This window comes from Entelurus aequoreus, linkage group LG17 (assembly GCF_033978785.1).
Source record: "Entelurus aequoreus isolate RoL-2023_Sb linkage group LG17, RoL_Eaeq_v1.1, whole genome shotgun sequence".
Classification (NCBI taxonomy): Eukaryota; Metazoa; Chordata; class Actinopteri; order Syngnathiformes; family Syngnathidae; genus Entelurus; species Entelurus aequoreus.
In genome coordinates this window covers 49,893,090-49,919,400 of record NC_084747.1, presented here as the reverse complement: position 1 = coordinate 49,919,400, position 26,311 = coordinate 49,893,090, and the positions used below count along the sequence as shown (strand labels likewise).

Sequence of the window (26,311 nt, the reverse complement as noted above, 5' to 3'; positions counted from 1 at the left end):
TTTACAAACATATGAACCTGCAGTGCAGGTGTACCTAATGTTGTGTCCCTGCGGTCGTTCGCGGCTCCTGCAGCGCGAGCATTGTTGTTTTTGCACTTTTTGGCTTCTTGTTAAGTTCCTTGCACGTTTGATTGATTGATTGATTAAGACTTTTATTAGTAGGTTGCACAGTGAAGTACATATTCCGTACAATTGACCACTAAATGGTAACACCCGAATAAGTTTCTCAACTTGTTTAAGTCGGGGTCCACTTAAATTGATTCATGATACAGATATATACTATCATATATACTATCATCATAATACAGTCATCACACAAGATAATCACATTGAATTATTTACATTATTTACAATCAGGGGTGTGGAGGGGGGGGGGGGAGATATGGACATCAAGTAGTGGACATAGAGAGAGAGAGAGAGAGAGAGAGAGAGAGAGAGAGAGAGAGAGAGAGAGAGAGAGAGAGAGAGAGAGAGAGAGAGAGAGAGAGATCAGAAGGCATAAGAAAAAGAAAAAGTATCTGCATTTGATTGTTTACATTTGATTATTAGCAATCCGGGGAGGGTGTTAGTTTAGGGTTGTAGCTGCCTGGAGGTGAACTTTTATTGCGGTTTTGAAGGAGGATAGAGATGCCCTTTCTTTTATACCTGTTGGGAGCGCATTCCACATTGATGTGGCATAGAAAGAGAATGAGTTAAGACCTTTGTTAGTTCGGAATCTGGGTTTAACGTGGTTAGTGGAGCACCCCCTGGTGTTGTGGTTATAGCGGTCATTTACGTTAAGGAAGTAGTTTGACATGTACTTCGGTATCAGGGAGGTGTAGCGGATTTTATAGACTAGGCTCAGTGCAAGTTGTTTAACTCTGTCCTCCACCTTGAGACAGCCCACTTTAGAGAAGTGGGTAGGAGTGAGGTGGGATCTAGGGTGGAGGGTTTGGGTGTGGGCTTTGGTTGGTGTGGCCGCGGTGCTCCCGTCGGGCGGTGCATTCTGCGGCGGAGGTGCTTGGCACCAGGAGGCGGGGTTATGATACGAGCCTCACATAGTGTGTCTCCGCAGCAGATTTATGATCACTCAGCACTAAAAATACGTTACACACATACAGTTGTTGACAAAATACACTGTACATTATATACCTCAGCTAACTAAACTATGGAAATGTATAATATAATTCATATAGCAATACGGTCTCACTGCACAGCAGGCCAGCAGTTAGCCGAGTCGCAATCCATGGTGAGGCACAAGTGCCTCAACTGGCTGCTGATCACCGCACCGTCTCTTCTCAGTATTTGAACGGCAAATGTGAAAATAAAAATAAAAATAATCTAAAACTGGTGAAGTTAAATGGAAAATAACTTTAGTATAATCACTAGATACATATAACAATTTAATTTAATTTTTTTTCTTTTTCTTTTTTTTTTCTTTCCATGATGGCAGGTGAGGCCCCGCCTCCCCTGCCTCTAGTGACTGCAAGCCACTGATATATATATATATATATATATATATATATATATATATATATATATATATATATATATATATATATATATATATATATATATATATATAACAAATAGGGATGTCCGATAATGGCTTTTTGCCGATATCCGATATTCCAATATTGTCCAACTCTTAATTACCGATTCCGATATCAACCGACACCGATATCAACCGATACCGATATATACAGTCGTGGAATTAACACATTATTATGCCTAATTTGGACAACCAGGTATGGTGAACATAAGGTCCTTTTTTTAAAAATTTATAAAATAAAATAAGATAAATAAATTTAAAAAAAATTCTTGAATACAAAAGAAAGTAAAACAATATAAAAACAGTTACATAGAAACTAGTAATGAATGACAATGAGTAAAATTAACTGTTAAAGGTTAGTACAATTAGTGGACCAGCAGCACGCACAATCATGTGTGCTTACGGACTGTATCCCTTGCAGACTGTATTGATATATATTGATATATAATGTAGGAACCAGAATATTAATAACAGAAAGAAAACAACCCTTTTGTCTGAATGAGTGTAAATGGGAAAGAGAGGTTTTTTGGGTTGGTGTACTAATTATAAGTGTATCTTGTGTTTTTTATGTTGATTTAGTAAAAAAATTTAAAAAAAAAACAAAAAAAACGATACCGATAATAAAAAAACGATACTAATAATTTCCAATATTACATTTGAAATCATTTATCTCTGACAAAAACAGTACAAAACAGTATAAAAACAGTACAAAACAGCGCCAGGGGGTTGTAAATTCAAAGTAACTAAAATAGAATGCAATATATATATATATATATATATATATATATATATATATATATATATATATATATATATATATATATAATAAACAAAGTGCAAAGCCATAGGCTCACTCAATCTCAGTAAATAACTTAAATTTGGAACACAGCATCATCGTTTTCACAGCTTTTTGGTTGTTAGAGGTAGGGAGTGTTTTAATATAGAGTTCTAAATCTTTTTTAAAGGCACAAAAAACAGGTTGGGTATTGAGAAACTTACATTTATGAATATAAAACTTAGCCAATAGTATTATGAGGTTGTAAAGGAAACATTTATTTATTTATTACACTTACGGACAAAAAGTCGGGGCTGTAAACGTCCCCCTTGGTGTCGCCTAACACCAGGTGGAAAAACTACATTTCCCAGCTATTTCCTGGTTGTCGGTAATGACGTCACATCCCAGCGACCGGAAAAACTACAGTTAAATCAATCTCCCTTTGCTAACATTACATGGCTACTACAAAACAATAAGGTACGCCCTCTGTTTCTGTATTAATGCGTCTTTTTTTCTTAGACGATATTGTAATCGGGAGACGATATTAGTGTAAAACCGTTTGACATGTTCGCTAAAACAGTAAATACAAACATTATCGCTCAATACAATGTGAGCTAATCAATGTAGCATCTGGCTAGCTTCGTATTGTCACACATTAGAAGCGTGTAATATTCATCAAAAATAATAATGTCTTTCTGGTCGTTGGGTAACATGAAGCAAACAATGCAGTATGCAATATTCACTTTCTCCTACAAAGTGACTGTGTCAGCTGTCACTGTTGTGCAGTTTGAAATGAAAATGCAGTCATGCCCCAGCACTACACTGCAAAAAGTCAGTGTTCAAAAACAAGAAAAATAAATACAAAAATGAGGGGTATTTTATTTGAACTAAGCAAAAGTATCTGCCAATAGAACAAGAAAATTTGGCTTGTCAAGACTTTCCAAAACAAGTAAAATTAGCTAACATCAATGAACCCAAACTACCTTAAAATAAGTATATTCTCACTAATAACAAGTGCATTTTTCTCGGTATAAAAACAACAACCTTTTTGCTTAATATGTTGAAAAATATTCTTAAATTGAGTAAGTGCCATTGTCTTGACATAATGATATGCATACATCATGTTTTTTTTTCATACTTGAAGTAAGAAATTATTACTTTAAAAAAGTAGTTCTATACTTGTGAGTGTTGATGACACAGCTCTGCAACAGTTGATATTCTAGTTTCAAGCATGTTTTACTCAATATAGGTCATAAAATCTCAGCAACAAGCTGTAATATCTTACTGAGATCATTTAGGACCAAAACCCTTCGATCGAACCCTAGGGGTTCGGTGAGTCGGCCTTTTGGCGGAGGTCAAGACACACCTGACTCGTCGTGTAAATAAAAACTTCTCCCTATCTGCGTATTATGGATACCCCCGAACAAGGTTCCCTCTAACTTTCCATCTGATTTGTTGTGAGTTTATGCAGTGTGTTGGTTTTGTTCTTTGAACAAGGTGATGTTCATGCACGGTTTATTTTGTGCACCAGTAAAAAAAACATATAACTTTGTCTTGAATTGGAAAAAAAAAAACATTTTATTTTTCACTAAAGAAGGGTTCGGTGAATGCGCATATGAAACTGGTGGTGTTCGGTACCTCCAACAAGGTTAAGCACCACTGCCTTAAAACAAGAAAAACACTCTAACATAAAATCTGCTTAGTGAGAAGAATTATCTTATCAGACAGAAAATAAGCAAATATCACCCTTATTTGAGATATTTAATCTTACTTAGATTTCAGTTTTTGCAGTGTAGGTAGCAGAACGTGTACTATAATCTTTGTTTTAAAGTTAAAGTACCAATGATTGTCACACACACACTAGGTGTGGCGAGATTATCCTCTGCATTTGACCCATCACCCTTAAACACCCCTTGGGAGGTGAGGGGAGCAGTGAGCAGCAGCAGTGGCCGCGCCCGGGGATTAGTTCAATTTGCACATATCAACAGAATGCGACACCGAATCCAGTGTTTCCCATAAACTGCCAAGATACCTGTGGCGGTGGGGGCGTGGCTATGGGCGTGGCTATCGGCGTGGTCACCATGACATCATCGAGTAATTTGCATAATTTAATACAATATGATTTTCTCTAAAAAGGCTCAAAAAATGTATACTTACTAATTAATAACAGTTTTGTTTTAAACGTCCATCCATCCATCCATTTTAGAATATAATTGCAACACTTTATGTACATATTTATATACAGATTTGAACAACAAGTTATTCACTGAAATATAGTTATTAATTGTGGTTCTTACAAAAAATATATCTTATAAAATATAAAAGCTAAAATGTCTCTTAAAGCTCTGCCCCTTTAATTAGTGCATACTAAATAATTTAACTTTAGCCTACTACTACAACCATATTATTTACCAGCAACATAAAGTGAAACAGAGGCAGAGGTGTCCTGCCACAGTCAGTAACAAATAAACAGAAAACAGTAGTGGTCAAATACAAATAAGGCAGCAAGAGAAGTATCCTACACTTGTCTTTTGTAAAGTAAATCTGAACAGCCTATATGGGCATCTACATCAACTATATGATTTGCCTGAGAAGCTGGACAGGACAAAAAAAATAAAAATCTATTTGTGGCGGACGTAATTCTTTCGTGGCGGGCCGCCACAAATAAATGAATGTGTGGGAAACACTGGAATCCCAGATACTGTACAGTAGCTGCACTCAACAGTCTAGCTGTAATAGTTATATTAATTCACGGAGACATTGTTTAGTCATACAGAAGTAGGCTAAGACTTCTTTCTGCCTTTTACAGCCAGCCAACAGCAAAGCGGTGATTTAAAAGCCCCTACAGTTTTGAGTGCAGTCAAGCGTGCAATTTACACCATTCTCGACTCCTGCTGAAAACAAACCGACTAGGATTATTAACTGCCTTTTCCATCGGATGCAGGAGTCAAACATTGTGAGCAAAATAGTCTGATGTGTGATTTAGTCCCCTTTGTGTGTATCGCCATTAGTCGTCATGGTGATGAAATCATCAGTGGAGGAGGACGATGCCGGCTGGGGTCTTGGCATGCCGGAAAAGATGAAAAACAACGCCAACTGGGTTGATATCACGCATGATTTCAAGAGTTCCTGCAAAGGTACGGTACATACATCGCACTTCACTTGTTGCTGTATGTGCAACGTTTTATAACATCTCTATTTACACCAGAGTTAAACCTTGGGGAGCTGCTTCATGACAAGCTGTGAGTATGAATATTATTTCATTGGGACAAGCGGTAGAAAATGGATGGGTGGATGCACGTATTCTACGGGTGTAACGGTACACAAAAATTTCGGTTCGGTACGTACCTCGGTTTAGAGGTCACGGTTCGGTTCATTTTCGGTACAGTAAGAAAACAACAAAATATACATTTTTTGGTTATTTATTTACCAAATTTGTAAACAATGGCATAACATACATATACACACAGGGTCCATTGCCAGGGTTAATGTGGTCAACATATATAAAATAAAAACTAAATAAGATAAGGCTCAGAATGGTTTCTTAACAAAACCTTTCTACATATAAAGTGCTTTTTTTTGATTGATTGATTGAGACTTTTATTAGTAGATTGCACAGTACAGTACATATTCCGTACAATTGACCACTAAATGGTAACACCCGAATAAGTTTTTCAACTTGTTTAAGTCGGGGTCCACGTTAATCAACATTAAACTGCCTCAAGTTGTTGCTCAGATTAAATAAAATGACAAAACTTTTCTTCTACATATAAAAAGTGCAACATTAAACAGTTTCAAGTCAACTCAGGCTCAGATTAACTTTTTTTCCCCCCACCCCAGCCTGGCTAACTTGGCAGTAAGAGGATATATGGGCTCATTGTTCTTCCACCATAGAAGTGGGTCAAAATCTAGTTCTTAATGCAATATGGTCTTAAATCTGCTGCTATAAAAACATTTGTTATTGCTTAAGCCCTGCCTGACTCGCCGAGGAGAGGCTGCTTGAATGCGGTGGTGACGCTTCAAATGGGTTAGCATGTTTGACGTGTTGGCAGAAGCAGCTGCTGAACAATGTCGGCAAACCTCCGTCTTCCATTGTTGTATCGCACCGAAGTGTTCCCAAACGGGAGATCTTAACGAGGCAGGAGGGTCTTCCAGCTCTGGCTTTTACATGTTGTCGTAGCCCGGTTGTTGCTAGCATGCCGTGTGTTGTGCCTCGGTGTGCATTGTTTACACAACGTGCGGTACGCTACTTAATATGTCCGTGTGGAAACTCGTTCGGTACACCTCCGAACCGAACCGCCCGTACTGAAACGGTTCAATAGAAATACACGTACCGTTACACCCCTAACATATTCCCATAAACCGTGTCAGATCAGCACATAAGACAATAACTTTTTGCGGTTGCAGGTTTGGCTTGTTCGAAGCCATGTCGGCCATCGAGATGATGGACCCAAAGATGGACGCGGGAATGATTGGGAACCAAGTCAACAGGAAGGTGCTCAACTTTGAGCAAGCTATTAAGGTACAATACTGCAGATGTTTTAGAAATAGAAGAATAGAATAGAATAGAATGGACTTTATTGTCATTATATTTGCATATAACGAGATTAAGGACTCCAACTTAAGGTGCGGTAGTGGGAACATATATGGGGTAAAAATAAATAAATAATAAAATAATTACACAACAGGCAATAAAGAAAAAAACTAACAATTGAAATAAACAGACTACAATCCAAAAAGAATAAAAAGCAATCCTGTACAATATACAAAACACTATAGAAATACAAAATACTGTACAATATACAGAACAAGACAAGAGTACCGGAGTAATAAATAACAATCAGTGTCGGACGTATTGCACTCGAAGGGTAATTGCACAGTAGGGTATTAGGGTAGGATATTGTATGGGGGTGAATTATTATTATAAGTTAGAGTTCAATATGGTGACAGCTCTGGGAAAGAAGCTGTCTCTGAGCCTGTTTGTTCTGGTGCACCTGTAGCGCCTGCTCGATGGTAGCAGGTCGAACTGGTGGAAGCCAGGGTGTGTGCTGTCCTCTGTGATGCTTTTTGCTCTGTTGAGGCAGCGGGAGTTGTGTAAATCCTTCAGGGAGGGGAGCGGGCAGCCGATGATTTTTTGTGCAGACTTTATGACCCTCTGAATCGCCTGTTTGTCTGCTTCAGTGCAGCTGGCGTACCACATAGGGCACATAGCCTAGTTCATATACTGCACCGTACAAAGAAAAATTAATGTGTGTTCTCTGTGGAAATCATGAAAGAAAAGGCCAGGGAATAAATGAATTGATCATGGAATGTGTGGATAAATAAATAGGTTCACCGTTCAACATCATTATTTGTAATTATATTTCACAACATTTGCACAGATATTATGAACATTCCTTTACTACATTTTATATATATACTAGCAGTGTGTATATAAAACGTTGATGGAGAGTTTTAAAGTTGTTTTAGAGGGCTTTTAGGTCAACATAGGGGACTACCGTTAACTGCATCTTGCAAGCGTTTTTTTAATTTATTGATACAATCCTGAGCAAAAAGACATGTGCGTTCTTGTCGCTCATAAAGATTGTGAACAATAGGCAAAATTAAAGTGCAGTTCCCTTTTAAGGCTTCTAGGATGTAATGACGTAACTTTGTACGTAAGTAACGCATGGACGCTATATACCTTTGAGTGTTGTTAGCTAATAATAGCGATTTGTTTTTTGTTTTTTTTAACTGTTTTTGTATGTGTGCATGCGCTCCCTGTATTTTGTGTTGACAAAACAGGATGAGTGACTGCCATAAACACTAGGGATGTCCGATAATGGCTTTTTGCCGATATCCGATATGCCGATATTGTCCAACTCTTTAATTACCGATACCGATATCAACCGATACCGATATCAACCGATATATACAGTCGTGGAATTAACACATTATTATGCCTAATTTGGACAACCAGGTATGGTGAAGATAAGGTACTTTTAAAAAAAATGAAACAAATAAAATAAGATAAATAAATTAAAAACATTTTCTTGAATAAAAAAGAAAGTAAAACAATATAAAAACAGTTACATAGAAACTAGTAATTAATGAAAATTTGTAAAATTAACTGTTAAAGGTTAGTACTATTAGTGGACCAGCAGCACGCACAATCATGTGTGCTTACGGACTGTATCCCTTGCAGACTGTATTGATATATATTGATATATAATGTAGGAACCAGAATATTAATAACAGAAAGAAACAACCCTTTTGTGTGAATGAGTGTAAATGGGGGAGGGAGGTTTTTTGGGTTGGTGCACTAATTGTAAGTGTATCTTGTGTTTTTTATGTGGATTTAATTAAAAAAAACAACCAAAAAAAAAAACGATACTGATAATAAAAAAAACGATACCGATAATTTACGATATTACATTTTAACGCATTTATCGGCCGATAATATCGGCAGACCGATATTATCGGACATCTCTAATAAACACCAATTATTGTATTCACGCCAGTAAAAACGTTATTACTAGAGATGTCCGATAATGGCTTTTTTGCCGATATCCGATATTCCGATATTGTCCAACTCTTAATTACCGATACCGATATCAACCGATACCGATATATACAGTTGTGGAATTAACACATTATTATGCCTAATTTTGTTGTGATGCCCCGCTGGATGCATTAAACAATGTAACAAGGTTTTCCAAAATAAAACAACTCAAGTTATGGAAAAAAATGCCAACATGGCACTGCCATATTTATTATTTAAGTCACAAAGTGCATTATTTTTGTTAACATGCCTCAAAACAGCAGCTTGGAATTTGGGACACGCTCTCCCTGAGAGAGCATGAGAAGGTTGAGGTGGGGGGGAGGGTATCGGGGGGTGTATATTGTAGCGTCCCGGAAGAGTTAGTGCTGCAAGGGTTTCTGGGTATTTGTTCTGTTGTGTTTATGTTGCGTTACGGTGCGGATGTTCTCCCAAATTGTGTTTGTCATTCTTGTTTGGTGTGGGTTCGCAATGTGACACATATTTGTAACAGTGTTAAAGTTGTTTATACGGCCACCCTCAGTGTGACCTGTATGGCTGTTGATCAAGTATGCCTTGCATTCACTTGTGAAAAGCCGTAGATATTATGTGACTGGGCCAGCACGCAAAGGCAGTGCCTTCAAGGTTTTTTGGCACTCTGTACTTCTCCCTACGTCCGTGTACACAGCGGCGTTTTAAAAAGTCATACATTTTACTTTTTGAAACCGATACCGATAATTTTGAAACCGATACCGATAATTTCCGATATTACATTTTAAAGCATTTATCGGCCGATAATATTGGCAGTCCGATATTATCGGACATCCCTAGTTATTACATAAACTTAGTAATTGTGAAAAATATAAATAATTTTAAAACAAATTGTTAATCCATTAGTGGTAACATAAGATAGCCAATAATGTTCTTGTTATATTTAGTTTGAAAAATGTAACTGTGAGCAAGTGACAAACAGCTCCTTTAATTAGATAATGAAAAATCTAATATTTAATATTTCTACGACGAAACAATATTTCAAATCCAAACTAAAGAGCGCATACGATCCTTACACTAGGCTTGTAACTTTAAAGAAAAGCATCAAATTGGAGGTTCCAATCACAATGTTTCCAATATAAAAATTTAAATTCCCCCCAAAAAAACGATAAAATGTCTTATTTATCTTAAACACCCAGTTATTTTCCATGTAATGGAACACACAATAATATAAATATGACACATACAAATGAGTCATAATGAAAAACGTGATATAACAACCAAAATACGTTAAAAAAAAACACCTTATCTTTAAAGCAAACATCCATCCATCCATCCATTTCCTACCGCTTATTCCCTTCGGGGTCGCGGGGGGTGCTGGAGCCTATCTCAGCTACAATCGGGCGGAAGGCGGGGTACACCCTGGACAAGTGGCCACCTCATCGCAGGGCCAACACAGATAGACAGACAACATTCACACTCACATTCACACACTAGGGCCAATTTAGTGTTGCCAATCAACCTATCCCCAGGTGCATGTCTTTGGAGGTGGGAGAAAGCCAGAGTACTTGGAGGGAACCCACGCAGTCACGGGGAAAACATGCAAACTTCACACAGAAAGATCTCGAGCGCAGGACAATTATGTATAATTTAGAGAGTAATGTAATAAAGTAATGTTTCATAAGACATAAGTCATAAGACATGCTGTATGCAAGATGATGTAGATGTAGAGGGTCTTGTTCAGAAAAATGTGTGTGAAGCTACTAAGAGTGTTTTCTCTTAATGTTTTAAAGTTTATGGTAATACCACATGTTTTTCCCTGCAGGAACAAGCCATCAAGGTGAAAGATCTTAGTCTCCCTGAACTTATCGGCATTATGGACACGTGTTTCTGCTGTTTGGTGAGTTTCACACTGGCGACTATGTGATCTTTTTTCCTCGCAATTAAAATGTTTCATTGTTCAAGTTTCAAGTTTATTATTCTTCGGTCAATCGTCAACAAAATAAACAAACAGTTGTACATTCATAAATTGAAAATGAAAATGTTGCAGACCGAAAGGGTTTAGGCTGAAGTTGAACACTTATTGCGCCTAACCCTATAAACAATGTCAAGTACAAAAGAAACTTCCGAAAATTAGTAAATGTCCTTTGTACAACATATTATAAATACACATTATACATAACAAACACAATTCAATTATATACACAGTAAAGGCATGTGAAATATCCTTGTAGACATGTTAAACCTTTGTACCAATGTATATACTATATACAAACAATTGTACTTCCATTATTATTTATAACCCACATTTAGTATTTGAATTAACATTGATCATAGTATTAACTACTGTGTTGATTCAAGAGTGATATATTTTTTCAAGACATTAGTCTTAAAGTGTTTTTTAAATGTGTGAATAGAACTGGAACATTTTAAGGAATTATCCAAGCTGTTCCAAAGTTGAACCCCCCTGACAGAAACACATCTACTTTTTTAAGCTTGTTCTTATCTTAGCTTTCTGGAAGACAGCTGAACCTCTGAGGTCATAGGGATTCTCTCTGGGTTTAAACCTCTCCTGTAGACATCCAGGCAGCATGTGGTTATGAGCTTTGTACGTCACAATAGCAGTGTTGAGGTCAACAAGATCGTGCAGTTTTAATGTTTTTAATTTAATAAACAGAGCATTGGTATGGTCATGATAAACTGCATAATTTACAATTCTAATCGCTTTCTTTTGAAGTAAGAATATAGATTTAATGTTTGTTTTGTAATTGTTACCCCAGATTTCGACACAATAATTGTCATATTGTGTTTGTGTCTTTACACAGATCACATGGCTAGAGGGCCATTCCCTGGCACAGACCGTGTTCACCTGCCTGTACGTCCATAACCCAGACCTGATCGAGGAGCCTGCCCTCAAAGCCTTTGCCTTGGGAATACTGAAGATTTGTGACATTGCACGTGAAAAAGTCAACAAGGCTGCTGTGTTTGAGGAGGTGCGCGCGGTGGCTTGAGTGTCAAGTCTGTGATGCTTTAGACTGATCTGTGCTTTTATCTGTGTTGTCGTGTAGGAGGACTTTCAAGCCATGACCTACGGCTTTAGGATGGCCAACAATGTCACAGACCTGAGGGTGACAGGTACAGCTTCGTTGTTCCCTTCTCTATCATATTGCGTCACAATCAGTGATGTCGTCCCTCGCCTTTTCAGGTATGCTGAAAGACGTGGAGGATGAATTGCAGAGAAAAGTAAAGGTAACTTTTTTTAATCGGTTGAATCTTTCAGCCTGATTGCAGCTGCCTCATTTTGATTTGATTGTATTTATTTCAGAGCACACGCAGTCGTCAGGGAGAACAGCGAGACCCAGAGGTGGAGAGAGAGGTGGGTGCCGTTTAGCCTCACAACTGGAATTACATTTTAGCGTTTTAGCTAGCTCATCGACGTAGCTTCTTAATCACACTGCTCTTTAAGCTGAATTTATTAAAACAAATAAAAAGTGACATTCGTCACTCACAGCTACGGAGCCCCTAAAGGGACATGGGGGGAAAAAAATGTTTTATAATTTTTTTATTTTTTTTTAGACATGTATTCTACATGCGCACGAGAAACTTTTTATAAAGTTGTAAAAAAAAATTAAAAATGTTTATATATTTTTTTTAGACATCTCGTGCGCACGAGAAACTTTGTCGTGCGCACGACATACAAAAAAAAAATTATAAAAAAAAAAAATTAGGGTTAGGGTTAAAGGGACATGGGTGAAAAACATTTTTAAATTATTTTTTATTTTTAGACATGTATCTCGTGTGCACGAGAAACTATCTCGTGCGCAAGAGAAACTTTTTATAAAGTTATAACAAAAAACCCCAAAAAACAATAAGGAAAAGATAGAAGCTCTTGACTTCCACGCTCTTGACTTCCACAAATGTGTGTTGACAGATACATCATACTGTGTATGTTCTGTTTAATTTCCCAGCACCAGCAATTTTTGGCACTTTTTATCCGCATCAAGTTTACACGCCTTCTCCTGACGGCACTCATTGCCTTCACGAAGAAAGAGGTAATCTGATAACAAACTCGTATTGAAGCAAGAAGTTGTACAAACACCGAAATTAATGCGATTGTGTTGTTTTGTTAAGACAAGCTCCGTGAGCGAGGCCCAGAAGCTTGTTGCCCAGGCAGCTGATCTCCTATCAGCCATTCATTCTAGCGTGCAGCACGGCATCCAATCACAAAACGACACCACTAAAGGAGGTAAACAAACAAGCCCAAAACATAACACATGATCAATGTATTGATCTAACAGGATGACATCCTATTTCAGATCATCCTATTATGATGGGCTTTGAGCCCCTGGTCAATCAGCGACTGCTGCCACCCACCTTTCCCCGCTATGCCAAGATCATTAAGAGGGAGGACATGGTGGCTTACTTCTCCAAGCTCATAGAGCGCATCAAGACCGTCTGTGATGTCATCAACACCACCAACCTACACGGCATTTTGGTATCTATCAAGACCAATTTATTTTATGACGAATGTATTTAATGACCAATTTATTAAATTTAGGATAATTACTTTTGCGACCAATGTCTCCATTGCATGGTCAGTTTTTCATGACCTTTTCATGGAGTTTATGACTAATTTAATAATTGAGACGTTGGAGCAGACGGAAGCAGAGAGAGCGAGGTAAAAGCGACTCGGAGCTGCAATATGTGGAACTTGAAGCCAAGCTATTTTGACATAAATGGAGTGCTTACCCCCAAAAAATGTCCCTCGTGAGCTGGACCAGACAGACAACTTGTCCATCGAGTGAGTCACTTTAATATCGTCCGTAATACACGCAGCAGGGCACGCCATACGTGTTAGTACAACTACAGTACATACGCTGTCTGGCTAGCTCAGCTGTGTGCAAACAAAATATGAAATGTAGGCTAATACTTTACAGATAGTGTAATATGATTGTTCATGTTTTTCAGTCAGTACAGATTGGTGTCCTATGGCAGTGTTGTGCATTACAAACTCAAACGCGTTTCATGCAAAGCACGCCGATGTGTTGCCGTATTTTTCGGACTATAAGTCGCTCCGGAGTATAAGTCGCACCGGCCGAAAATGCATAATAAAGAAGGAAAAAAACATATATAAGTCGCACTGGAGTCGCATTTGTTGGGGAAATTTATTTGATAAAACCCACAACAGCAAGAATAGACATTTGAAAGGCAATTTAAAATAAATAAAAAATAGTGAACAACAGGCTGAATAAGTGTACGTTATATGAGGCATAAATAACCAACTGAGAACGTTTCTGGTATGTTAACGTAACATATTATGGTAAGAGTCATTCAAATAACTATAACATATAGAACATGCTATACGTTTACCAAACAAACTGTCACTCCTAATCGCTAAATCCCATGAAATCTTATACGTCTAGTCTCTTACGTGAATGAGCTAAATAATATTATTTGATATTTTACGGTAATGTGTTAATAATTTCACACATAAGTCGCTCCTGAGTATAAGTCGCACCCCCGGCCAAACTATGAAAAAAACTGCGACTTATAGTCCGAAAAATACGGTACTTTGCTAGAAAACGACTTCCTCAGTGTTCGCTCTTACAATAACAATGTCGCTACAGCGTGGTTATTATACAGGTTACAGAACGTAAATTAAGTATTGTTGGTGGTTTTTGAATGCATTTTTAAATTGATTTAGAGGTAGAATTGGTTGCTCCCATTAGCTGCATTGCTAACCACCAAGAAAGAAACAATTTTTACATGTTAGAATGCAAAAAAAATATTTTATTTTTTTGTCTCTCATAATTACTGTGAACGATCGGCAACATTTTTTAAAAAAAAGTGCTTTTTAAGACAAATTTATCCCACGGCCAATTTATTAATTTTTTTACCATTACTTTCATTATTATTTATTTCATGAGAAATGTATGAATTTAATGAATGTTACTTTTGTGATTAATTTATTAAATTTATGACCAACTTATTTACTGCTTTCTTGACCAATTTAATCTATTAATGGTCTGACCATTTTTTATTGACTGCTTTCATGTCTGATGTATTACACCTGACAAATGTATTCATTTTATGAACATTATCACGTTTGTGACTTTAACTCAATTTATGACCAATGTATTTATTAATTCATTATACATTCATGAACAAATGCATTTATGACCAATTTATTGAATCTTTTTAACATTATTTTTGTGTCCATTTTCTAGTCAGTTTTATGGGAAATAATTAATTTCATGACAAATATATGACTTCCATACAGAGTGTATTAATTTTATGATCACTAACCGTTCCATTTAAATCCAGGACTTCTTCTGTGAGTTCAGCGAGCAGTCTCCGTGCGTCTTGTCCAGATCTCTACTTCAGGTGAGCGCCTGCCTGAACTGCATATCGTCCAAAGTACTGCACATGCATTACTGTACTCTCTCTCCTCCACTCAGACCACCTTTTTGATAGACAATAAGAAAGTGTTCGGCACACATTTGATGCAGGACATGATTAAAGACGCTCTCAGATACTTTGTCAGTCCACCCGTCCTTTCCTACAAGTGAGTCTCGTAGCACTTTTAGAAAGAACACAAACAGTAGATGTGAGCATGTGCCTCGTCTGTGCAGGTGTTGTCTGTTCAACAACCACCAGGCCAAAGACTACGTGGACTCCTTTGTCACGCACTGTTCAAGGGTAAGCCCCCACTTTACTGGTTTTTAAACGCCATTATAACCTGTAGAGACAGTTTGATGAGGACTAACTCTTTTCAAACCATCCATGGCGTCTTCTACCAAATTACTGTGTCCACTGCAGCCATTCTGCAGTCTCATCCAGATCCACGGACACAACCGGGCTCGGCAGAGAGACAAACTGGGTCACATTCTAGAAGAGTTTGCCACGCTCCAGGATGAGGTGATGTAACGTCGCGTTCTGTCCTTTCTGCAGGCACTGATGCGTGACGCCATATTACGCAATACAGAGGAACCTCGAAAGGTCCACCCTGTTGGAAATGATGGCAATAAATTGACTGTTTCTCACTGTGCAAGTGTCAACATCATAACATTTTATTTATTTTGTGTACAGGCATATTTTTGACATTTTAGCATCCTTAATTGTCATGGAAGTGTACAAATAAGTAAATCCCTGTTAGTGATATTAGGGCAAAAATATGTAATAGTGTCAATGGCAAAGGTCCATTCTTGGGCTCTGGATACAATAAAATAGACATTGTGAAGCCAAAATGCAGTTTAACGTTTCATTTTTTGTTGCGATGCCTCCAAATGGTAGCAGTGATGGCAAAAATATGATGAAAACCATAGAACTTGTGTTATGATGTGAATGTGACATACTGCAAAAGGTGACACCAAAGCAAGATTTATTACCGTAATTGATAGTAAATTTAAAAAAATAAAAAAATGTAAAACTATTTATTATCTTATGATGTTAACCAATATTTACTAAAATCTCAGATATATTTCTGAAAATTTGCAAAATCTTTTAACAGAAAATGTGATTTCCCAAGATTTTTGCTTATTTTATGAGTTTTGGCAACTTTCATAGTTTTTTGTGTATTTATATCATAAGTAATACATGTCAGATTTTAGTACTTAAGAAATGAATTACCTCATAACACACCTATACCTTAATTTAAGACATTTTTGGTTTGGTGGTAGCGGGGGTGTATATTGTAGCGTCCCGGAAGAGTTAGTGCTGCAAGGGGTTCTGGGTATTTGTTCTGTTGTGTTTATGTTGTGTTACGGTGCGGATTTTCTCCCGAAATGTGTTTGTCATTCTTGTTTGGTGTGGGTTCACAGTGTGGCGCATATTTGCAACAGTGTTAAAGTTGTTTATACGGTCACCCTCAGTGTGACCTGTATGGCTCTTGACCAAGTATGCTTTGCATTCACTTGTGTGTGTGTGAAAGCCACATATATTATATGACTGGGCCGGCACGCTGTTTGTATGGAGGAAAAGCGGACGTGACGACAGGTTGCAGAGGACGCTAAAGGCAGTGCCTTTAAGGCACGCCCCCAATAATGTTGTCCGGGTGGAAATCGGGAGGTTGAAACCGTTACGGATCATTTCCGATATTACATTTTAAAGCATTTATCGGCCGATTTATCGGACATCTCTAATTTAAATCAAAGCCAAAAGTAGAAATAATTTAAATATCCATTTGATATTGTTACACCGCCATCCTGCGTTTTTGTCTGATTATACTTGTGATCAAAAATGTAATCATCTTGAAAATTTGAAGTATCCATATCAGCATTGGTATGACCAATGTAACTACTTGGTATTTGATGAATACACAGATTTGTAGTATCGCCTAAAACTATTGAGGTCTCACTCTAATGCAATATTGGTGTATCTTCTGTCAGGCGGAGAAGGTGGATGCGGCGCTGCACAGCTTGCTGATGAAGCTGGAACCTCAGCGGCAACATCTGGCCTGTCTGGGCACCTGGATCCTCTACCACAACCTGAGGATCATGATCCAGTACCTGCTGAGCGGCTTTGAGCTGGAGCTGTACAGCATGCACGAGTACTACTACATATACTGGTACGACACACAACAGTTTGGACTAATGTGGTCGCACATTGGCACCACACTGCAAAAACTGAAATCTAAGTAAGATTAAATAAAATAAGGGTGGTATTTGCTTATTTTCTGTCTAATAAGATAATTCTTCTCACTAAGCAGATTTTATGTTAGAGTGTTTTACTTGTTTTAAGGGTTTTGGTCCTAAATGATCTCAGTAAGATATTACAGCTTGTTGTTGAGATTTGATGACCTATATTGAGTAAAACATGCTTGAAACTAGAATATCAACTGTTGCAAAGCTGTGTCATCAACACTCACAAGTATAAAACTACTTTTTTAAAGTAATCATTTCTTATTTCAAGCATGAAAAAAAAAAAAAATCATGACTTTGTCTCATATTTAAAACAGATGACAGCCAAATGGACTTTGCTGTTTTTTTTTCAATGAAACAATAGAAAATACGTACTCATATAGTGGTACAGTTGTTATTAGGGAGAATATACTTATTTTAAGGTATTTTTGTGTTCATTGAGGTTAGCTAATTAGGGACCGAGTCCCTTTGGGACAGAGTACCTTATTGTATTTCTAGCGTTTTATTATTATACCGCCGCCTCTTTGAGCTGTAATTTGACCCCCTTAACATGCTTCAAAACTCACCAAATTGGACACACACATCAGGACTGGCAAAAATTGCGATCTAATCAAAAAACCAAACCCCAAAACTCAAAATTGCGCTATAGCGCCCCCTAGGAAGAAAACAGAGACAAAACTGCCTCTAACTCCCAGTAGGAATGTCGTAGAGACATGAAACAAAAACCTCTATGTAGGTCTCACTTAGACCTATATTTCATACACTGACAACCCCCAGCAAAAATCAACAGGAAGTTTGCAATTCCCCCTTCAAAACAAAAGTTGAGTAAAAACAGTCACCTTTTTTCAAACATTATCTCCTCTGAGCGCGTTTGTCGTGTCGGCTTCAAATTAGCACAGGAGAGAGATTGAACCCTTCTGATTAAAAGTTGATGAAAGAGTTTTAATTATTGCTCCGGTTTGGATTTTATGAGCCCTCAAAGAACCGCTGCGGAGGTCCCGTCCATCGCTGCTTGCAGCTTTAATTTTACTTGTTTTGGAAAGTCTTGACAAGCCAAATTTTCTTGTTCTATTGGCAGATAATTTTGCTTAGTTCAAGTAAAATACCCCTAATTTTTTTTTTTTTTTTTTTTTTTCTTGTTTTTGAACACTGACTTTTTGCAGTGCATGTAGTGAGTGTTTGTGTGTGTGTGCAGGTATCTGTCAGAGTTCCTGTACGCGTGGCTGATGTCCACACTGAGCCGAGCAGACGCTTCTCAGATGGCGGAGGAGAGGATCCTGGAGGAGCAGCTCAAAGGACGCAGCAGCAAAAAAGCCAAGAAGAAAAAGAAAGGTACAGCGTTACTACTATGACGTGAAATTGCTTCATTATGGGAAGTCAAATGTTTTTGTACCTTTTTGTGCAGTTCGTCCCCTCAGCAAAGAGATCACCATGAGTCAAGCGTACCAAAACATGTGTGCTGGCATGTACAAGGTAGGTCCACCTTCCTCCGCCACGCTGGATGTCGTCAATAAATAAACCTGTGTCCTATAAGACCATGGTGGCGCTAGACATGGACGGCAAGGTGCGCAAGCCTCAGTTCGAGCTGGACAGCGAGCAGGTCCGCTACGAGCACCGCTTCGCCCCCTTCAGCAGCGTGGTCACCCCCCCGCCCGTGCCTTATATCCAGTTCAAGGTACTAACGTACACATCGCGAGGAAAATGCGGTCCACGGCTACGTCTGACTTCATTGTTTCTCTTCAGGACATGTCCGACCTGAAGAAGTACAATCCTCCGCCGGGCTCGGCCGACCTTTACCTGGCAGCCAGCAAACACTTCCAGCAGGCCAAACTTATCCTGGAAAACGTGCCCAGCCCCGACCCTGAGGTGAATACTATACTAAACACTTATGGGTACATAATGGAGAGTGGCTGTGAAAGTCATTAATACAAATGTAATGACATTAATTAGGGATGTAACGGTACGTGTATTTGTATTGAACCGTTTCGGTACGGGGGTTTCGGTTCGATTCGGAGGTGCACCGAACGAGTTTCCACACGGACATATTACGTAACGTACCGCACGTTGTGTAAACAATGCACACCGAGGCACAACACACAGCATGCTAGCAGCGACCGGGCTAGGACAACATATAAAAGCCAGAGCTGGAAGACCCTCCTGCCTCGTTAAGATCTCCCGTTTGGGAACACTTTGGCTGCGTGATACAACAATGGAGGACGGAGGTTTGCCGACATTGTTCAGCAGCTGCTTCTGACAGCACGTCAAACATGCTAACCCATTTGAAGCGTCACCACCGCATTCAAGCAGCCTCTCCTCGGCGAGTCAGGCAGGGCTAAAGCAATAACAAATGTTTTTATGGCAGCAGATTGAAGACCATATTGCATTAGAAACTAGATTTTGACCCACTTCTATGGTGGAAGAACAATGAGCCCATATATCCTCTTACTGCCAAGTTAGCCAGGCTGGGGTGGGGGGAAGAAAAGTTAATCTGAGGCCGAGTTGACTTGAAACTGTTTAATGTTGCACTTTTTATTATTTAGAAGAAAAGTTTTGTCATTTTATTTAATCTGAGCAACAACTTGAGGCAGTTTAATGTTGATTAACGTGGACCCCGACTTAAACAAGTTGAAAAACTTATTCGGGTGTTACCATTTAGTGGTCAATTGTATGGAATATGTACTGTACTGTGCAATCTACCAATAAAAGTCTCAATCAAAAAAAGCACTTTATATGTAGAAAGGTTTTGTTAAGAAACCATTCTGAGCCTTATCTTATTTAGTTTTTATTTTATATATGTTGACCACATTAACCCTGGCAATGGACCCAGTGTGTATATGTATGTTATGCCGTTGTTTACAAATTTGGTAAATAAATAACCCAAAAATGTATATTTTGTTGTTTTCTTACTGTACCGAAAATGAACCGAACCGTGACCTCTAAACCGAGGTACGTACCGAACCGAAATTTTTGTGTACCGTTACACCCCTAACATTAATACATTGGCAATAATATGTAGTACATTTACTGGATGAAAGCAGACTAATGCCCATCCATCCATTTTCTACTGCTTGTCCCTATTGGGGTCGCGGGGGGGTGCTGGAGCCTATCTCAGCTACATTCGGACGGAAGGCGGTGTACACCCTGGACAAGTCGCCACCTCATCACAGGGCCAACACTGATAGACAACATTCACACACTAGGGCCAATTTAGTGTTGCCTAATGTAATCAAATCAAACTTTATTTATAAAGCGCTTTTTATATATAAAAGAAATGCAACGCAAAGTGCTTTACAAACTTAAAAACAATACCCCGATGACCCAGATCCCCCATTATAACACACAAACGCACACACACACACACACACACACATTAGCAACTATATGAACAAATGAATGCATGGCTGAGTACAGAGGAGACATGTGAGTAAACACTATCACAGAAGCCATCTGCACCAGGTCATCAGACCATGGCCACCAGGACGCTGACACAAAGCGCTCCCTCTGAGGAACGCTGGAAAGTAAAAATAATAAAACCTGAAACAATAAAAAATAAATGAATAAATGTCTGACAAAAGGAAAATAATCATGTCATGTAAGTAATAAATATACTAGAATAAAACGGACAAATGAAATGAATACATTTATCACAAAAGCAATACATTGGTTTTGAAATAAATATGTCAAGGAAATAACAAATACATTGATAGTGAAATAAGTAAGAACTAAAATAGTCATGAAAGTATTGACTTTGCTCTTTAAACAAGAAATGTGTGATAAAAGTATAAAAGGTCCTGAAAATAAAAATGGTTGTGAAAATAATACATATACTGAACGTAAGTGGAAAAATTACATGAAAACAATACATTTGTCAAAATGAATTTGTCATGAAATAAATACATTGTTAATGTAATAAGTGAATTGATCATAGAAACAATATATGAAGTGGAATTTATAAATAAATACGTGATGAAAGTAAAAATGTAACTGGTCATGAAATAAATAAAATGTCATAGAAGCAATGACTCGTCACGGAATAAAGCAGGAAATTGTTCATGAAAGTAAAAGTAATAAATCATCAAAATGAGTTCTGCAAGCGTCATGAACTAAATCATTTGGTCATGAAATAGATAAGTTAGTCATGAATTGGTCAATAAAGTAATAAGTGGGTGGAATTTAAAAATAGTCCTGAATAAATCAATTGATCATGAAGATAAATGTGTGTAGTTTTACTGTCTAGCATTTAGTGTGTGTGTGTGTGTGTGTGTGTGTGTGTGTTCTGGCAATGCTTACTTAATGGGGACATCGCTCTGTTTACACAGTCACCTTTAGGGGACCTCTGACAGTATGGGGACAAAAAAACAGGTCCCCTAAAGGGAAACCTTTTTAAATGATAGTCAGATCTATTCTGAAGATGCCTAAGTGATCATGTCATATTTAATTAGAACTTTTTTTTTTTTTTTTTTTTTTTTAAATGGTCCTCAGTAGTCACATACAAATTTGTGTGAATTAAGCAAAATTATTTAAATTTGGTCCCCCATGAACCATATTAACTATTTTTCCCCAGGGTCCCCAGTAAGAATGATCAGCACATTACTTCATCAATCCAGAGATTTAAAGACATTGTTGCGTCGGACCAGTTCTTCCTCCAAGGGAATTTAAGTTACTGGTCAATCCCAAATTCTTTTGGATGACATATATGCTGAGTAAGAAGGATCACCAGGACAGAATAGGAATATCATCAAGATTTACTGAAAATATCAGGAGAACAACCTAGACCAATACATTCATACCGGCTTCCTAAGTTGTTCTGACCCTCAAACTGAATAGCCAACTTCTTACACAGAAAGAAAGCCCCCACCTGTCCGGAAAGGAACGCGGCCTCATTGTTCCACTAAAGATAAGACAAAAGGGAGTATTCCATCTCTTACAGTGCAAACCTTCAAGGACACACACATAGTTTACTTGCGGACATAAGATGAAAAATAGAAAGAGTACAAATGGAAAAACACTAGCTGTTTTAAATATGACTATGAATAGAAAGAAATAACTCTTAAATATATATATATATATGCATTCTTCACAACGTGTATGAGCTAACTGGGCAGTGGCCATTTTACCTCTTTTTTTTTATGCCTCCACAACCTGTAGAAAGGGTGGTCCCCATTTCAAATGATAACCAGTATGTGTGTGTGTGTGTGTTTGCAGGTGAATCGTATTTTGAAAGTGGCCAAACCAAATATTGTGGTGATGAAGCTCCTGGCTGGAGGACACAAGAAGGAGACAAAGGTATGTAGTACAGTAAGTGCTGTAATATTCATCAACAATATGATTGTTTTGCTTTTCTAGTGTTTTTCACTGTCAATTCTTCACGTGTACTCTCAGGTACTTCCAGAGTTTGACTTCACGGCTCACAGGTACTTTCCTGTGGTCAAAATCATTTGATCATGTGACCTCATCAACGCTCAACATGTTATCACCAGCTGTGGTTCTCATCTTGTTTCAGTGATGCAACTATAATGTGTGTGTGTGTGCGTGCGTGCGTGCATGTGGCCAATTGAAGGTGCTTTTGTAAGCATCTACTGAAGACTTGTGATAATATAAAAGTATTATTGTTGTCAGAATCCGTGCATGTCTCAATTATGTGAAAATAAACACAACTTTTCAACAGAATTGTTCCAAATTTGTTTATTTGTGGTGAAAATGTTAGTGTTTTTATGGGGGGGAAAATACACAAATAATATTCCTAATATCTATTCAATGCTTTATCCAGTAGAGATGTGACGTTTGCGAACGAGTCGAGTGTTTTGAATGGCTCTTTTAGGAGAACAGTGAGAGCCGATTAACTGTTGCGAAACTTTTTTTTTTTATTATAAATGAATTGCTCACACTGCATGTTTGCCACCCGACTGGTAACTGGACTAGAAGGTCAACTGAAGGTGAAGGAAACGTTGCATTTGATTCACTTTGCTGGATCGATCTAAAGTGGATACATAAAGTAGTCCTAACTACACACACAAGATAGGGTAATACAATTTTGTATATTGACTTATATATTATGTCCTATAGTTATGCTAGTTTTATAGGGTAATACAATTTTGTATTGACTTATATATTATGTCCTATAGTTATGCTAGTTTTATAGGGTAATACAATTTTGTATTGACTTATATATTATGTCCTATTATGCTAGTTTTATAGGGTAATACAATTTTGTATTGACTTATAAATTATGTCCTATTATGCTAGTTTTATAGGGTAAAACAATTTTTTATTGACTTATATATTATGTCCTATTGTTATGCTAGTTTTATAGCAGGGGTGGGCAATTAATTTTCACCGGGGCCGCATAAGCAACCCGAGCACTGCTGGAGGGCCACACGACAATATTTCAATTAAATTTTGCTCAATATTATTTTTGATATACCGTAAGATAAATAATAATGATGATAATAATAATAATTTAATTTAACCTAACTTAACTTTATACAAAAGCAGATTGCTTTTGATGGTCACTTTATCCTGCATTATCCAACATTTTTCCCCATCAGATTTGGACAACCATCTGTTGTTAAAAATAGTTTTTAATCATATTTATTTTATATTGGTTTTATATGTAATTGTTTTTTCTTTTTATTCAGTCATTGGTGGAGCTGAGGATAATATTTGAATATTGTTTTTAATATTGTTGTGCAGCACTTTGGAAACATTTTGTTGTTTAAATGTGCTATATAAATAAAGTGGATTGGATTGTCACACCTGCCAGCTTGTCCCATTTCAGTCCTAACATGTCCAAACACGCATTTACCTATGTCGGGGGTCGGCAACCCGCGGCTCTAGAGCCGCATGCGGCTCTTTAGCGCCGCCCTAGTGGCTCTCTGGAGATTTTTCAAAAATGTATGAAGAATGGAAAAAGATGAGGGGAAAAAAAAATCAATTTTTTTGTTTTAGTATGGTTTCTGTAGGAGGACAAACATGACACAAACCTCCGTAATTGTTATAAATCACACTGTTTATATTAAATATGCTTCACTGATTCAAGTATTTGGCGAGCGTCGTTTTCTCCTACTTATTTTGGCGGTCCTTGAACTCACCGTATAGTCTGTTTACATGCATAACTTTCTCCGACTTTCCAGGACGTGTTTTATGCCACTTCTTTTTCTGTCTCATTTTGTCCACCACACTTTTAACGTTGTACATGAGTGCACAAAGGTGAGTTTTGTTGATGTTATTGACTTGTGTGGAGTGCTAATCAGACATATTTGGTCACTGCATGACTGCAAGCTAATCGATGCTAACATGCTATTTAGGCTAGCTATATGTACATATTGCATCATTATGCCTAATTTGTAGCTATATTTGAGCTAATTTAGTTTCCTTTAAGTCCTCTTAATTAAATTTACATCTCATGACACATGTAATATGGCTTTTAATTTTTTGCGGCTCCAGACAGATTTTTGTTTTTTTGGTCCAATATGGCTCTTTCAACATTTTGGGTTGCCGACCCCTGACCTATGTGAACAAGTCATTACCCGTGGTTGTCTCTTTAGTTGACTGCATGGCTGCCAGCTACTCCGTGATTTGAAAGTCTGCAGTTATCCCACGTAAGAAGAAGAGCAGCTGGGCTGTGTCACGTACATCATTCACAGCTCTCATCCAAAGTTAGCGAAAAACAGTCCATGTCTCCGGGCATATCAGCGCAACAGAGTCCGATAAGCACTCCTTAATAAACTCTCCGTCAGAAAACGCCTTACTTTTTCTGGCGCTTTTGTGAGAAATGACGAAACTTGTCCTGACGGCTGCATCTCTGGGGGTGTGAAATATGGCACAAAGTCCTTGTTGGGTTTGCAGTTTTACCATCAACGCATCGGCCTCCCTTGCGCGCGCTTCATCAGACACATTCCGGTATTTTCCCTCGTGTTTCTTCGTGTAGTGGCGATTAAAATGATATTATTTAAACACAGCAAGCTGTGTACCACAAATTAAGCACACGGCTTTACCATTAATTTATGTAAAGAAATACTTGCCAGTCCAAAACACGCCATTCGTCATCAACTTTTCTTTTTTTAGCGTCTCATCACTTGTCTCCATGCACCTTCACTCACAGGTTCCCCCCGGACATATGGCATAAATAACACATTTCAAAATAAAAGCAGCACAGTTGTATTGCGCGCACGACATGGATGTTTTTTAAACTTTATTTTGTAATTTGTTATTGCGCCGTTCAATTCACTCACAATCGCACACGCGCATACGTCCACACGGAAGTAATACAAATAACGTTTTTCAAAACAAAAGCAGCACCGTTGTATTGCACACTCGACATGGATACTTTTTGAAATTTATTTTGTAATTTATGATTGGCCTCACGCGGGCCGGACAGGGATGCGCAAAGGGCCGGATGCGGCCCGCGGGCCGTACAATGCCCAGGTCTGTTTTATAGGGTAATACATATACAATTTTGTATTGACTTACATATTATGTCCTAATGTTATGCTACCGTAAAAACAAATGTATGGTTATTCCATTTACAGTAATACACCGTTAAAAACGAGATTTTACAGTAAAAATATGGCAGCTCAGTCAACAGAACGCCAACATTTTTTTATTTTTTTTCAATTTACAGTAATATGTTGTAAAGAACACCGTAAAATGTATTGTCATTTTTATTAATTTGATGGGTAGTTTGATGTAAAATAAGTCAAGCAGATATTTAAGTATTTATTTTTAATTAAAAAAAATTCTGGAAAGTATGATAATATACTGTAATATTTTTTGCAATATTGGATACTATTAAAGTTTAAAAGGCATGCAATTTCAAGCAGTACATATTTTTTTTCTGCCAACATGAAAAAAGTCCA

The 26,311-nt window shown here is 37.7% G+C and overlaps 1 protein-coding gene across 1 annotated transcript; it reads left to right on the top strand.

The window, feature by feature from the left end:
- The first annotated feature begins 2,665 nt into the window (after window positions 1–2,665).
- naa35 (N-alpha-acetyltransferase 35, NatC auxiliary subunit) lies at window positions 2,666–23,114 on the top strand. Its single transcript, XM_062025855.1, has 23 exons — window positions 2,666–2,783; window positions 5,318–5,443; window positions 5,515–5,548; window positions 6,714–6,828; window positions 10,640–10,714; window positions 11,640–11,807; window positions 11,883–11,949; window positions 12,020–12,063; window positions 12,140–12,190; window positions 12,783–12,866; window positions 12,946–13,060; window positions 13,131–13,309; window positions 15,139–15,198; window positions 15,273–15,379; window positions 15,447–15,513; window positions 15,634–15,732; window positions 17,202–17,380; window positions 18,649–18,785; window positions 18,859–18,926; window positions 18,988–19,128; window positions 19,197–19,319; window positions 22,659–22,739; window positions 22,836–23,114. The coding sequence occupies exons 2-23, from the start codon at window positions 5,323–5,325 to the stop codon at window positions 22,893–22,895; spliced, it is 2,175 nt and encodes a 724-aa protein (XP_061881839.1). The 5' UTR covers window positions 2,666–2,783; window positions 5,318–5,322; the 3' UTR covers window positions 22,896–23,114.
- Window positions 23,115–26,311: the final 3,197 nt, after the last annotated feature.